Below are 16077 nucleotides of genomic sequence, written 5' to 3'. Positions count from 1 at the left end.
ATAAACCCAAAATAAACAGTTATAATTACATATTATTGATTGTCCTCCATTAAATATTTACAACGTACCAAATGCCAAATATTTTTGAATTTGCTCTCATTTATACGAAAGCCTTTTAGGGTCACAAATAAAAAAAAATGATCACGTAATTAAGAGAAAATGATCGCGTAATCACGAGAGATTTATCGCGTTATAACGGGATAATTATTGCGTAATTACGAGAAATCTATCACATGATTAGTAATTACGGGATAATCATCGCATTATTACATGAAAACTATCGCGAAATTATGAGATAAAAAGTTTATATTTTGTAATTATGAGATAATTATCACGTTATTACGAGATAATCATTTTTTAATCGCGTAATTACGAGATAATCATCGCGTATTAACAAACGCTATCGCGTAATTACAAGAAAACTATTGCGTAATTACTCGATGATGATTGTTTTATCTCGTAATTATGCGATAATTATCTCGTTGAACCGCGAATGTTTTCTCGTAATTACGCGATAGCTTTCTCTTGATTTGAGCTATGAAATTGCTCAAAAGAGACTGGACTTGATTTTTGTTTGTTTAATCATTGAGTCAGAATTTGTACAATAAAAAGAATAAGTAATGTTTGGGATCATTTCGACTGTGTTGGCAAATGCCAAATATTTGTTTTTGTTGGACCAATTTTTTAACATGGTAATTTTTAGAGTGAATGACTTTAAAAGTGTATTTTATTTTCAGTGATAAATACAACAGTTGTTTTTTATCTGTTCTGTTGGTTGATAACGTCTATAAGGGACTTCCCCTTTCTTAAATTACCTCGGTATTTTAGTTTTACGTTTTTCAGCAATCATTTCAGGACCAAAAGACTGACTAATGAGCTGATGAGAACCAACAGTCCATTAGCAGTGTCAGTACATGACACAAACACTTAATTTTTGTGCGTCCGGAGCGACTTTATTTTATATTTGCTAAATCAATAACGGATATCCATTCTTTGAAAGCTTGTTTACTTAATTCTCAACCATAAACGCACCCACAATGTAAATTAAATCAGAAATTGTAAAAGTTTCAGATGACGATCTTCATTATCGATTCAATAGGCTAAGCACGAAGTAAACTTTACTTTATTATTATATGATGCAGAAGACAGATGTTCACACGGAAGTTGTTTTTCTCAAATTTTTCATGTTTTAAAAGCAAAAATAAAACATGTATAACTCATTACGTGGGATTAAAATGTAACTGCAGATGTTGTGTTTATCGGAGAACAATTTGACTTTAAGGTACCAGGTTTCCGGTGCATGTCAAAACATGGAGGGAAACAAAATTGTGTGCATTTTTTCTGAATTTTTTTCTGAACTCAATTTTTTTCTGTTTGATTATAGGTTTATGCTGAATTGAAACAGATATCATGTATATATAGACTTTTAAAAAAATCTTGCATCTTTTAGGGATATCAATCCAGGAAAGTGGAAGGATATCATGTTTACTGGAAGTGGTGCGGCCTCGTATCAATAGCAAACAGAAAGTAGAAAAAAAATGTTTTGACTTCAGGATTGCGTAACTTTTTATTCTTCGTGGCAAGACCCCTTTTTTTTCGATTAAATCACAATTTCACATTAGTACATATATGATATGAACATGAATTTTTTTTCCTATGTAGCATTTTTAATTTTTTAATTTTCAAAGATCAGCTGTTTTGCATGTAAGCCTATGGAGCTGTCAATTACAAGACTGCAACCTGCAAAGGGTAATTTGTTCATATGTTCACTGCAAGGAAGTAGCTCATGTGGACTTTTGTGTGCCCAGAATGATAAAACATCAAGATTTAAGAACTTTTTAAAAGAAAAAAATCATGGGGTATCAAGTTACACTGAAAAATCTGAAATTATGCAATAATTATGCATTTTTATACTAGACACCATTCAAACATATTAATATATATAAAGCACAACAGTTTGAGTCAAATTGAGATGTTGATGGTATTACATACATGATTTTCAATTAAAAAGAACATAGAATTTTTTTTCTCAATGAAATCTTCTTCTTCTGATGAAAATTTTAGTAGCACAGTTTTATTGAAAATTTGAGCAAAGTTGAAGAGACAGCTACATACAAAAGTAATGTTTTTCTTTAGGGTTATTACTTTTATGGCTCAATTGTTGACATTTAGGTAGCATATATGTATAAAATGAACTTTTGGTGAAAAGATTTTCACAAAATGTTCATTTTTCATGAGTCTATACTTCTTTTCCTGTCTGCGGCACTGCATGGTTAATTGAAATTTCCATATTTGGGTTAAAAATTTGTTTAAAAAGTAGAATTTTTCTAAAACTATCCATCACGACAAGGATTTTTGTGATTAGGTGTGACAAGTGATCAATATTCTTACCAAAAACACCAACTTGAGTATTCATTTTGTTTTTTCTTGAATTTTATTTCAAATTTTATATGCATTTTATATGCATTGGTGGGTCAAGTGCAGTCTAAAAACCAGAATAGTAGGCATGTATACAGACCAGTATAGTCAAAAAAGAGAAAAGTATGGTCTTTCTTGTGTCCAGATAGTTGTATTGTAGCAAATTCTTCAATATGAAAAAGCTTACGCGTCGCCAGTAAACTTAATTTGCGACCATAAAATCCCCAATTGATGCCGTCAGAGCTTAAAATACAATACAGTTATCTTCTTATTTAAAATGTTGAAAACATGTTGAAAACATGAACGGAAAATAAAGGATACCGTAAAGTTGATTGCACTGTAAAAATCTGTTCTTTAGTTGTACACGTATGTTTAACGATCTTAATCAAAGTTGATGCAGTACTGTTCCACCTCAGTGAAGATGGAAAAAAGTCTACCGTCATCATGTATCAAGTAGCAAATCAGAATAATAGGAAAATGCAAATAAAAATTTCTATGAAAACGTGTCTGGTTATGTGCACGCATATATAAGAGCCTACATGTAAAGATTTCTTACAAAATATTTGGATAGACCTGTTGTCATATAGATTGAAAAGGATGTTCCGATACTATATACTAACACTAGTGCTAGTAGCGTTAATTGTTCAATCAATTCAAAGTAAGTAGATATATCTTTAATTTATGAAGTCATATTATCACATGTGTTAGAGGCATTTTTTTGTTCAACTCATTCAAAGAAGATATATCTTTTATTTGTTCAGTCATAATTACACTTGTGTTAGAGGCGTTTTATTGTTCAACAAATTCAAAGTAAGTTATGTATCTTTTGAAATTCACTATAACGCTTACGTTATATAAAAAGGAAGATGTGGTATGATTGCCAATGAGACAACTATCCACAAAAGACCAAAATGACACAGACATTAACAACTATAGGTCACCGTACGGCCTTCAACAATGAGCAAAGCCCATACTGCATAGTCAGCTATAAAAGGCCCCGATAAGACAATGTAAAACAATTCAAACGTGAAATCTAACGGCCTTATTTATGTAAAAAAAATTAGTTACTTTTAATTGTCCTCCAATTCAAAGCAGATATATCTTTATTTGAGAATCAAACTATTGATATCATGAGACACAATGTTTTTAAAATTTGCTGTCATTTTGGTCTCTTGTGGAGAGTTGTCTCGTTGACAATCATACCACATCTTCTTTTTTATATTAAGTGTAATGTTAATACGGATATTTTCAATGAAATTTTAACCCTAAATATTTTCAATTACAACATTTTACATCTAGAAAAAACATATTAATGGAACTATATTTACATTTGATTTAGTCTTTTGTCAAATCTTCTAATATGTTTTTTTTTAAATGATGTTTTTTGAACTGTGCAACTCATCTACATATAGTTTTACAACAATTTTTGAAGAGTATTGAGGACCACAAATTCTTAAAAAGTTTTGTCAAATACAGCTAAGGTAATGTAATCCTGAGGTTGAAAAGCCTTATTACTTCAAAATTGAAAATTGTAAAACACTGTTCCAAGTTGGACAGGTGAGCACAATTATCTGCATTAAAGCATTATGGCGATTTTCATAATACATTTATATTTTTGGATTATTTATTCTTTTAATGACTTTAAATTAAATAAAGTACTCAATGCAAGAAACTATCTATTTTCCTGTGCATGCATCTCACACCGTCTATGTGCAACGTCTTTGGCAACAACAGTTTGACCAATCTGAATATTTTACCGATTATCAATATTTACCAATGAAGGGAACTATGTCATACGGTGTACGTCAAACTTAATGATATCTGTAAAAATATGTTATTCGTTTCAGGTAAAAAATGCAAACCAGGTACGTTAATTTTACCTTACAAGTGTTTATGTTTATCTGATATTACTCTGTTATTGTGAACAATTTGACAAATAGGGAATTAGGAAATTTATCGCAATTTTCAAACATATTACCAATTCATTTGATGACTTTTTTCCTTTCCAACATGCACTTTGAATTAAGTCTGTAGATTAGACATTGGAGTTATTTATCCCATTAATGCAGTTAACAATTGTGTTCAACAATTGATATTAGATTCCAAATGTGACAAGGTTCTAATTTTTTTTTATTTACATTATTTCTTGATATGTTATTTCTATTTTATCGTTTCGCATCAATGTGCTTCTTATCGTTTGACAATATACAAATTACCTTAGGCAACGATGTGATATACTATGCAAACTATCGATAGGCCACAATATGCTCCTTATCATTAGGCAACAATGGGTCACTTATCGATAGGCACGAATGTGCCACATATCGTTAGGCTACAATTTTCTACTTATTGTTAGGCAAAAATATGGCAGTTATCGTTATAACAAGTTAATTAACTATTCTGATAAAGACGTTTCTGTGTACGTTACTGTGGATGCTCAAATTATAATTATAAACTATTCATGTACATGATATAAGGAAGGAACGTTCAGACAATTAACAATATGATTTTGAATGACTTGTACACAACTGATTTTTCTATTCCTGTTTACTTGCAAATACAGGTATTATACGAGGTTCTCATATGTAGATAAGCAAAAGCCGCACATAAGGAAACTGTAATTTCTATGCGTTTTATGAGTGTCTGACACTGTATTAAGTTCAACATTTTATCGACATTAGGTATTTAGAGAGAAACATCAAAATGCTTTTTTTTAATTCAAGATTAAAAAAAAAAGTAATAATATGGTATGATGCCAGTATGATATATACATGTATGTGTAATGAGCCAAGTGTCATGAGTTTGGTTTGATATTTTCCAGGGTTATCAGTAGAAACCTTTTTTCAATAAGTGCTTTTTCATATTTAAATTTTTATTGGAGGAACGTTAGTACCTTTCGCCCCTCTTTTTTTTCGTACCTCATCTTTCTCTCTTTTTCCAGTACACCTTATTCTAATTTAGTCAGTGACATTACTATGGGTAATTTTATTGCCCGTACCCCAAAAAGGAAATAACACCAAACACACACTATTAAACACTACATACTTTTAGTGCTTCGAAACGCTTTTCTGGATTAACTTTCACCAGGAACTCCAAAACCTAAATTATGAAAACCAGAAAAAAAGGACATAAATATATCAGTCAAACTCTTCTAAAACATACTTTGGCTGATGGACTTGGAACCTTCTCTTCTTAATACTTTCCTAATTTTTAAACGGCACCTTTAAAAACAATTAAGTCATAAATCAGCTCAGTATTAAACTATTGAATACTGAGCTGACGAAATCATCCGGAACCAACAGCCCACCAGCAGCGGTATGGACCTAGTAAAAGACATAACATTTGAACAATTTATGTTCCGTTTTATTTAATTTTGAAATTTCGATAACGAGTATGCATTTTATCTCAACTTTGGTACTCCAATATTCTACGATAAACTCATTCATAGGGCACTAAAGACATACAGAGGTACATGCCCCTTAATTTATCAATTATTTCATAAAAGATTTCAAGGTAGATATGTAAAGGTTCTGGTCCCGACCTCACCTACCACGATGTACAATTTTTTTTATAATTATTGAGAATTCAAAATGCAAGTGACATATGTACTCAAGAAAGAAGTATTTCTCAATAATGTTAATCTTAAAATAACAATATACATAACGAAACAAATGAAACTGCAGATGTTGTTTTTATCGAAAATCAATTTTCTGATCAAGAGTTTGATACAAATTGCAAGTATTATATATTAAAGTACATAAGTTGTATATAAAAAAATGTCTATTTTCCGAAATGAAATTCAAATTTCCCACCGTCATCTCATTAAAACTCCTTTTCAGAATCTTCGTACATGATTTATTGTCTCTATATGTTTTTTCTTCGTTGGCATCAAGCAAACAACACTTAAACAAAGGGAACAAATATATATATAAATTATACCTCTGACTAAGGACAGATGGTATTGGACATTTGTATCGAAAGACACATGAACGTTTGTTTCTAAGGACACATGACATGGAACATGTTTTGATAATCTTTCCTCTTTCCCTTGCCAACTTATTTGAATAAATACATATACATGTACATATGTACAATAAAGGTGAAATACAGTGTAACCTGCCTAACCCGACACCTGAGTATTCCAACATCCTGCTTTAACCACACATTTGCATGGTCCCAAAATATGATTATTCTGGCAGAAAAAAAAAATGTGTATTCCGAAATCCTGCTTTATCATACATTTTTTTCTAGTTCCCTAGTCTGTCGAATAACACAGGTTACACTGTACCTCATTTCTTAATACCTAATTATTTAAGTAACTAGTATTCGAACGTGTAACGTCTGAATTCGTGGAGCTCCAAGAGGAGGTGCTTGTAATTTCTCTTCTAAATGTATAGAATATAGATTGATACATAGTTTAGTTCTTATATATATATTTGATTTGATTTATTTGTTTTATATGCCACTTTTAGGCACTGATTTTGGAATATTTCGTGTAGACCCGTTTAAATTGGTGGGGGAACCCAGGAGAGCCCGGCGAAAACAATCGACTTTCGATAAGTAAAATGACAATCATAGTCAATTAAGATTAGAGTCGAGTGCACCCACACGAACGGCATTCGAACTCACACCCTCGGTGTTTACTGGCTAGTGATTACAGTAGTAAATATTTAGATGACTCGACAACCGAGGGCCTGTCTTTTTATATTGATATCTATGTCACGTATTGCTTTAAGATGTGATCACTTGTTCTACCTCTATAGTTATGAGTTATAAGAAGATGTGGTGTGTGTGCCAATGAGATAAATTTTCATGCAAGTCAAAATTAATAAAAGTAAACCATTATAGGTCAAAGTACGGTCTTCAACATGGAGCCTTGGCTCACACCGAACAGCAAGATATAAAGGGCCTTTAGTTTACAAATGTCTATGCTAATACAAACATAAACAATGGTACAAAAATGACTTCATATAACAAAAGTTAAAATGCTTAACGTAAAAAAATTTCATGAAATTTAACTGACAGGATTGCCTCTCAGGCTTTAGGTGTACCCATTTTCATTCTTGTCGGTCATCGACATTTCTTTCACTAAATAATTCAAAATTTGGTGACTATGTGGAACGCATCTATCCAATCGAGCTAGAGATACAGGATACTACAGATACAGTTAAGTCGGCCTCATATCTTGACTTACATCTAGAAATTAACAAAGAGGGTCGGTTGAAAACAAAACTTTACGACAAAAGACATGATTTCAACTTTCCAATTGTGAACTTTCCATTTCTAAGTAGCAACATTCCAGCAGCACCTGCATAAGTGGTATATATCTCTCAATTGATACGATATTCCCGTGCTTGCATTTCCTATCATGATTTTCTTGATAGAGGGTTGCTGCTCACAAGAAAGCTATTAAACCAAGAGTTCCAAATGGTGAAATCATCCCTTCGTAAATTTTACGGACGCCATCACGAGTTGGTTGACCGTTATGGAATAGCCGTTTCACAAATGATATCGGATATGTTCCTTACGTCGTAACTACAATCCCCTTCCCTTTCATGAATGTGACCTACCGAATTAGACTATTTACCGGATTTGTTATCACATAAGCAACACGACGGGTGCCGCATGTGGAGCAGGATCTGCTTACCCTTCCGGAGCACCTGAGATCACCCTTTAGGTTTTGGTGGGGTTCGTGTTGTTTATTCTCTAGTTTTCTATGTTGTGTCGTGTGTGCTGTTGTTTGTTTGTCTTTTTCATTTTTAGCCATGGCGTTGTAAGTTTGTTTTAGATTTATGAGTTTGACTGTCCGTTTGGTATCTTTCGTCCCTCTTTTACAAGATAACTTAATTTTCAAATAACTTAATTCAAGTCTCATTGAAGACAAGATACTTGACGAAATCAAATTCCGGCGAAATATAGGTGGTATCGTTAATGATATTCTCCCCAAAAAAAAATAATGAGCCGGAAAGAAGGAGATCATTTTGTTTTGAAGGGGTTATTTTTTTTATTCAGACGTCCATGTGTTGTTCACTATTGTTTATCTTTGTTTGTTTAAATTTTTTTTGGGGGGGGGGGGGGGGAGTCGGATGATGAGAGTTGATGTGATCTGTAGTAAGAGGGGATTGATGTGATCTGTAGTAAGTAGGGATTGATGTGATCTGTAGTAAGTGGGGATTTATTGCTTGCATGAATACTTCTGTGGATGCATTTATTTTCGTTGGTATCAATTTTTTGTTGACATTTAATTTTGTGGTTTTAGTACTGTCTGCACTCATCCTTTGAGAACATTTGTTATTTGTTGAACACTTGAATTCGTGATGCCCCTGTTCACACGAAATAAACGAAAGTCGATATCCAACGAATATTAATAAATCCACAGTATTTCCTGTCTGGTATCAAGTCTGGAATATGTCAGTTGGTATCAAATACATCGTTTCTATGTTTGTGTCTGTTGTTCCGATGTTTTCCTCTTAATGTTTATGTGTTCTTGTCTGCCTATCGGATTTTTGTTTCTTCGCCAAATCTGATTTTGACTGTTGAACAGCGATATACTACTGTTGTCTTTATTCAAAAAGTAAAAAGTAGCAATTTATGCTTTAATTTTAAACGTGCTGTCATTATGCCAAGAAAAATTGTTGGTCAATAAATGTTTAAAATCCTCATAAGGAGATTTTTTTGGGAGGAGGATCACTACAAGGTCACAGAAGTCTGCGTAATGTAAACATTCATAAAGTGAATTACAAAGGTTAAGACTTTCTCGTCCGTTATATACACTATTATAAAACTTTAAATCAGTGATAGAATAATTCATATAATCGAATGCATATTTGTATAAAAATATATAAAATGCCCTTTCTGTTCAACAACTACATATTACACGTGTTAAACGCTTTAACCATATTAACGTTGATAAAAAAAAAATGTACGGAAAACAAGTAACGCAGTAAAATGTCTTTTTTTTTTGTTATTGTGAAACGATCTAGATCAAAGCTGATACAATAATGTTCAACTTAAATGAAGATGGAAAAAAAGTCGAGGATTTTTCTTGTATAGAGCAGCCAACCAGATAAAAATTTCAAAAAAACTCAATTTTGCTTGCAGTGATTTAACTTTTGAAAACGCCATATGTTATGTGCACACATATAAAAGGGCCTACATGTAAAGGTATCTTATTAGTTTTTCTGATAGAGCAGTTGTCATATATATTGAAAATGATTTTCAAATACTATAAACTAACACTAGTGCTAGCAGCGTTAATTGTTCAAGCAATTCAAAGTAAGTAATATATATTTTATCTACGAAACACAATTTTTGTACCAACAGACACAATGTATCTAATATTTTCAGACTTTTAAACAATCATCTTGTATAACAAAAAGTTAATGTGTGTTTTGTTAATTAAGTTGTCATTACTTGTATGAATGAAAAGTGAGACCATAATAAATGTTTTTTTGGAACCTTTGTTTATCATCATATTAACCTGAACATGAAGTACTTCAACATATAAACAAATTAATCAATGTATAAGAAATAACAAACCCCACCAAATTATGTATGTACTAGTATGTGCCTGTCCCAAGTCAAGAGCCTGTAATTCAGTGGTTGTCATTTGTTTACATGTTACATATTTGTTTTTCGTTCATTTTTTGTACATAAATAAGGCCGTTAGTTTTCTTGTAGTTGATAATGCGGTATGGTCTTTGCTCATTGTTGAAAGCCGTACGGTGACATATAGTTGTTATTTTCCGTGTCATTTTGGTCTCTTGTGGACAGTTGTCTCATTGGCAATCATACTACATCTTTTTATTTGTATAAGTAAGCAATGTATTCATCATAGAAAATATTTTAAAAAATGACCAAAAAATTCACGCACAAGCATCGTGCATTAGGAATTTGTCAGGTCAAGAAACAAATAATTTTCAAAATTTTGCATTATTCATACTTATTTTTTCATGACTTTAAAAGTAAAGAAAAGACAGTTTGTATTGCGGACCAATATAATTCAGGACATCTATTGTGTGAGAGGAATAAATTTCAGATTAAATGTCAAATACAAGTGAACGTTTTTTTTTCTAAAGGTAAACCCAAATATTTTCATTCCATCAATGTAGTAAAATGATTATTCTTTAAACAGGTTTACTGATTAGCAATATCTATCCTTAAATGAACTATTTTGTACTCATGCATCAGTGTTCAGTAAACTTGCTAATTTTTATATTGACAAATATCTTTATTTCAGGTAAAAAATGCAAAAAAGGTCCCAAACCCAACGAAGGTAAGTTTTAATGAACTTATATCAATTGTTCAGTTTTTTTGTTAGATTTTTTTGGCATAATATCTCAGGATAGCAAATACAAAAATCGCATCGTTTTAAAAATAACGGAATTTGATGCGACTCTCATAAAAGTGAGAGGTTAAGCGCTATAAAACCAGGTTCAATCCACCATTTTCTACATTTGAAAATGGCTGTACCAAGTCAGGAATATGACAATTGTTGTCTATTCGTTTGATTTGTTTTATCCTTTGATTTTGCCATTTGATTAGGGACTTTTCGTTTTGAATTTTCCTCGGAGTTCAGTATTTTTGTGATTTTACTTTTGAGTCTAAAATGACAAAATTTCAATCATAAATGGATACAATTACTACTGAATTTGCGGTATACAAAGTCAGTATAAATAATACAAAATCCATAGAAGTATAACTATTCAGAATTATAGTAAACTTTTTTTGTTACTTTGGATTTCCCTGGTCACTAAAAGGTGCTTTCTATTATTTTAGTAATTTTCAATATTTTGTTGCAGTCACATGTAACGATCCACAGATTAGAAATTGTGGTAATGCGAGTATATACATTGATGTAGGAGACAATACTGTAGGCGCTGAGGCACATCTATCCTGCTCGAATGGATATACCCTATGGGGGAATGATTCTATTGTATGTTTAGACTCGGGGCAGTGGAGTCAGCAAAATGCATATTGTAAGAAATGTATCTTAATATTTTTTTATACATATTTAACAAGTGTTTTGGCATTCGACATTATTAGGTTTTAAATGAAGCAATAGAAGGCCACCGATGGGTCCTTAACAAAGAAAGAAAACTTCCCAATCAGCTGTGCCCTAAACAAACTCGTTTCAAGTACGTACTTTCATATTTTGCTCTTATGAAATTATTGTTTACCACAATTCAAGATAAAAGGAGAGGTGACAAAGGTAATTCAGTCGTGTGTTTTGCTGTATATAATTTATTATTCGTTTATTATTTTGTACATAAATAAATTTTCTTATTTGAAATGTTCATCATTTGTCATTTTTGGGCCTTGCATAGTTAGCAATCGCATATTAAAGACAAACATTTTCCTTTAATTCAAACTTACAAAATATGATGCCCACAAAAAAACATTTTGAATTTGATCTGCACTTGGTTTGGATTTCCTATCAGAAATCAAGCAGAACATCTTGTGTTTTCATTTATTTTTTTATCACAAATACTCTGATTTTACTTTTTTTCAAGGTATTCCTGATAACATCGGGGAGCCAAATATCCAGTCATTCGATGGGTCTTTATACTTATTTAACAATTTTACTAAAAGTAATTATAGTCAAGCAAAGGTAATCATTGTTATATAGTGTAATAGGAAATTTGATATAACATGTATCTGTTTTCTACGATATAAAAAGAAGATGTGGTATGATTGCCAAGAGACAACTGTCTACAAGAGACCACAATGACACAGACATTAACAACAATAGGTCACAATACGGCCTTCAACAATGAGCAAAGCCCATACCGCATATTAAGTTATAAAAGGCCCCGATATGACAATGTAAACATTTTACAAAACAAAGAAACTTATTTAACAATTTTACTAAGAGTAATTATAGTCAAGCAAAGGTAATCATTGTTATTATACTGTAAGCTATAAATTGTTATAACACGTGTATGTTTCTATGAGTACATTTTACTGGAAAATTAAAGGTAAAGATACAGTTATTAAATGGCCACCAAACCATCAATTAAAAAAAAGCATTTGTTTATCAAGAAGTCATTCAATGTGCACAAACGTGACCGTTTTTGGTATTTGCTCTTGGTTCAAAGGGATTGCAAGTTACTACTAAACAAGTTGGTTGTGTATTGCTGTCATTCGAGATATGCTTGATAAATATCTTGAATGGTTTGTTACTTTATTCGAATGAGGCCGACTTCATACAAGTAACATATTCTAACTGTAAAATATATAAAAGTAGATGTGGTATAATTGTCAATGAGACAACTCTCCACAAGAGACCAATATGACAAAGAAATTAACAACTATAGGTCACTGTAGGGCCTTTAACAGTGAGCAAAGCCCATACCGCATAGTCAGTCATAAAAGCTACATATGATACTGATTAATTTCTAATCAGAATACATTCATGAAAGAAGATTGTACTATATGTATTGTTTTTGTCTAAATGCTATGATTTATATAACGTTTTATACATTATTGAAGGCATACTGTACCAACATATGTTCAACCCTCATCGAAATTAACAACCAGGAGGAAGACCAGTTCCTTTTAGAGACTATGAATAACTTAGAAATAGGTAAGCATATCTATCTTTAGTATGTTCACCACGAACCGAAACAATTATCACATGCTCTTCGAACCATCTCTTATATAGAGTTATCGAACGTTGCTCTCTCTCTCTTAAGGATCGACAACTCTGCAGAGATTGCTTTTCGATATTAATTCGGTTATGAGGGTGGTAAAGGGCTATTTTCGTTTTGTCATTTTTATATTACGGGCAGTCGTGAACAAGGTTCGTTATTCACCGTGTTTTGTGCAATCGGTAAAATAAAACCAACGTGCAAGACATTTGTAATCGTGCGTTCATCGTGAAATGGCAATTTCAATTTGCGTTCTTCCGTGCAGAATCCCCCTTTTTACGCTCGGTTATGATTTTTGACAGAAAAATTGGTCAACACAATACTATTTCTAGTATCTTCTTAGTATAAAACACTTATACTCAGTGAGTTTAAACAAAATTAGATCATCCTCTTGAAATAAGACAATATGTTTAAGTAAGTTTGCAAATCATGTGTAGTATTTTATAAATCCGTAAATAATTATTGTGCTCACATATGTCTATTTTATCCTTTACCTTGAATGTGGAGACCTCAAAATGAACAGGAATCGTCCTTTTTGATTTATTTCCCTCGGTTTTAGTTTGTAACCCGAGATTTTTTTCTCAATCGATGTATGAATTTCGAACAGCGGTATACTACTGTCGCCTTAATTTATATGTTACCATACATTCAAGTATGGATATAACGTGTGGTTGAACAACCGGACACAACTAAGCTGCACTTAATCGTGCTATTTATTGTACTTTTTACCATGACCTTTTAGTATGTAGTGACCTTAATACCAATAGGGATCTCCTTCTCTTTATTTGAGATAATTTATTGAAGAACAGTTGAGATCCGAAATTTCTTAGGTAGCATTCACATAAGAACATGTTTGATGGACGATCTAAAAGCTTACTTTGTAGTATGTATATTATACGGAAAAGCAACATCGTCCTGCAAATGGCAACTTATTTGGTAATCCTGATTGTCCCACTCTTTTTCAATTCATACAATATACTTAACATGACTTGATGGGAAACGTTTAATATAAAACAAATGGAAATGAAAAGATATCATATCTTATTTTGAAACATCCCTCTATTTTGAACATGAATTGTAATATGGTAAATATATACCCAGTAAATAGATGATACTTTTATTCAATTTTTGTTTATATAGATTTTTTGTGGATAGGATTAGAGTCGATTAATGGTGGGAATTATAGTTGGCCCTCAGGTAATACAACACAGACAAACCAGTATGAAAACTGGTTTGACAATGTACCACAAAGCGTAATAGATAACCCTGCAGCAGGATCTTGTGTACAGGCATTCCCGTTTTATGATTTTTGGTTACCAAACCCTAAAAATTTATGCGATACCAAACTGGACGACTTCGTCTGTGAATTGAGGTGAATATTTTATCTTTACTTCCTTTATTTGATAATATTATTGGAAATTGTGCACATCAAACAAAGTATAGAAACAAATAAATTTGAAAAGTAGATTAAACATAAACGTGTATGCGGTTTAAATTCTAAATATTTGGAATTTTAAATTGATATCATAAATTAACAGAGCAATACTTAAGATACATATTAAGCTAAATTATTAATCAATCATGGATCTCCTTTTTGGTAAATTGGATATTTTTTTAGATGGCGGTAATATGCTGACTCAGACTTCACCTTATATTTGTTATTGACATAATTTGAGCTTGAAATGACCTTTTATGAGCAGTTGGAGTCTTCTATGAAAATGTGATTGGCATTTGCAACATTTTCACGTTGTATCGTATGTGACAAATTTCATTCATAAAAAGTATAATAAGTCTGAGATAAGTGAATATCAAATTGGTCTTGTTATATATAAATAAAAAGATAAATATTCTGAACAACAAAGCAAACATGCAAAATACACACGACTTCTGTGTTGACAAATTCTGCTGCATTTGTTATATAAAAAAAAAAAGGATTCATATTCTGAACATCGGAGCAACCATGCAAAATACACAAGACTTCTGTTTTGACAAATACTGCTGCATTTGTTATATAAAAAAGGATTAATATTCTGAACAACGGAGCAATCATGCAAAATACACACGACTCCTGGTTTGACAAATTCTGCTGCAATTGTTATATAAAAAAGGATTAATATTCTGAACATAAAGCAAACATGCAAATGAAATAAACACACACAACTTCAGTTTTTAAACATTCTGCTGCATTTTCATGGCTGCGGTCTAATGTGTTTTTTAAAGGTAAAAAATAACACATAAATGGAAATCATGCTGCAGAAAATGTTTTTTTTTTCAATCATTTCTGCTATGAAATTTAGAAATAAATATATAATCCTCATTAGCGATTTTCTTTATTATAGGATCAACTGATGTCAAGAACAGAGTGGCAAACAGTTTAGTACATGTAGTTGTGAAAATAAAATATAACAAAATCCATTATGTAATTGTTTTGCTGTTTCATCTCCCATCATGAATATAAAGTTACAGGACATGCCTTAAATATTTATGGACATCTTCTAAAACATGATGTTAAAGATGGCAAATTCGTTTCAATATTAACACGACGCAGATCGTGCTATAAAATTTTCCTGTATTTTTCTAAGTGCTTAATAACAACATGAATAAGGACAATTTAATAATATCTGATAGACGTACTAGGGGGAAACATAAATTTAGGCAAATATCAACAAATAAAGATGTCTATAAATTTTCTTTTTATCCTCGCACTATTTCGGACTGGAACTCACTACCTGAAGCAATAGGTATGTCTGACACCCTGGAATCCTTCAAAAGTGGCATATCTATTATAACATTTGAAGGATCCACAACAACTTATTAAACTACAAAGCCACTGTACATAATGTATATATGTTATTGTTAATGATTTTTCTTCGTCATATTATTTTAAATTAAGTCCAAATGTACATAGCACACAGGTTCCGGAAAGTTTTACACTCCTACCAAGGAGTCTGCTCCCGCATTCGGAAGAAGAAGAATAAAGAGTTGATGGCATTTGAAAGTTAAACATTAT

The 16077-nt window shown here is 31.7% G+C and overlaps 1 protein-coding gene across 1 annotated transcript; it reads left to right on the top strand.

Moving 5' to 3' along the window:
• The first annotated feature begins 2888 nt into the window (after window positions 1–2888).
• Window positions 2889–15485, top strand: LOC139496078 (low affinity immunoglobulin epsilon Fc receptor-like). The gene is made up of 8 exons (XM_071284520.1): window positions 2889–3076; window positions 4266–4283; window positions 10658–10693; window positions 11220–11396; window positions 11931–12028; window positions 12910–13003; window positions 14208–14439; window positions 15407–15485. Exons 1-8 carry the CDS (start codon window positions 3016–3018, stop codon window positions 15414–15416), a joined length of 726 nt encoding a protein of 241 aa, XP_071140621.1. The 5' UTR covers window positions 2889–3015; the 3' UTR covers window positions 15417–15485.
• Window positions 15486–16077: the final 592 nt, after the last annotated feature.

Source organism: Mytilus edulis, chromosome 11 (genome assembly GCF_963676685.1).
Source record: "Mytilus edulis chromosome 11, xbMytEdul2.2, whole genome shotgun sequence".
In the NCBI taxonomy this organism is placed as follows: Eukaryota; Metazoa; Mollusca; class Bivalvia; order Mytilida; family Mytilidae; genus Mytilus; species Mytilus edulis.
The sequence above is the reverse complement of the archived record's forward strand: the minus strand, read 5'-3'. Positions and strand labels throughout refer to the sequence as shown.

Excerpts from the sequence above, each read along its gene's own strand:
- LOC139496078 (XM_071284520.1), top strand. The coding sequence starts at position 3,016 with ATGTTCCGATACTATATACTAACACTAGTGCTAGTAGCGTTAATTGTT. Across the intron at positions 10,694-11,219 it reads AGGTCCCAAACCCAACGAAG|TCACATGTAACGATCCACAG; the intron begins GTAAGTTTTAAT and ends ATTTTGTTGCAG. Across the intron at positions 11,397-11,930 it reads GAGTCAGCAAAATGCATATT|GTATTCCTGATAACATCGGG; the intron begins GTAAGAAATGTA and ends CTTTTTTTCAAG.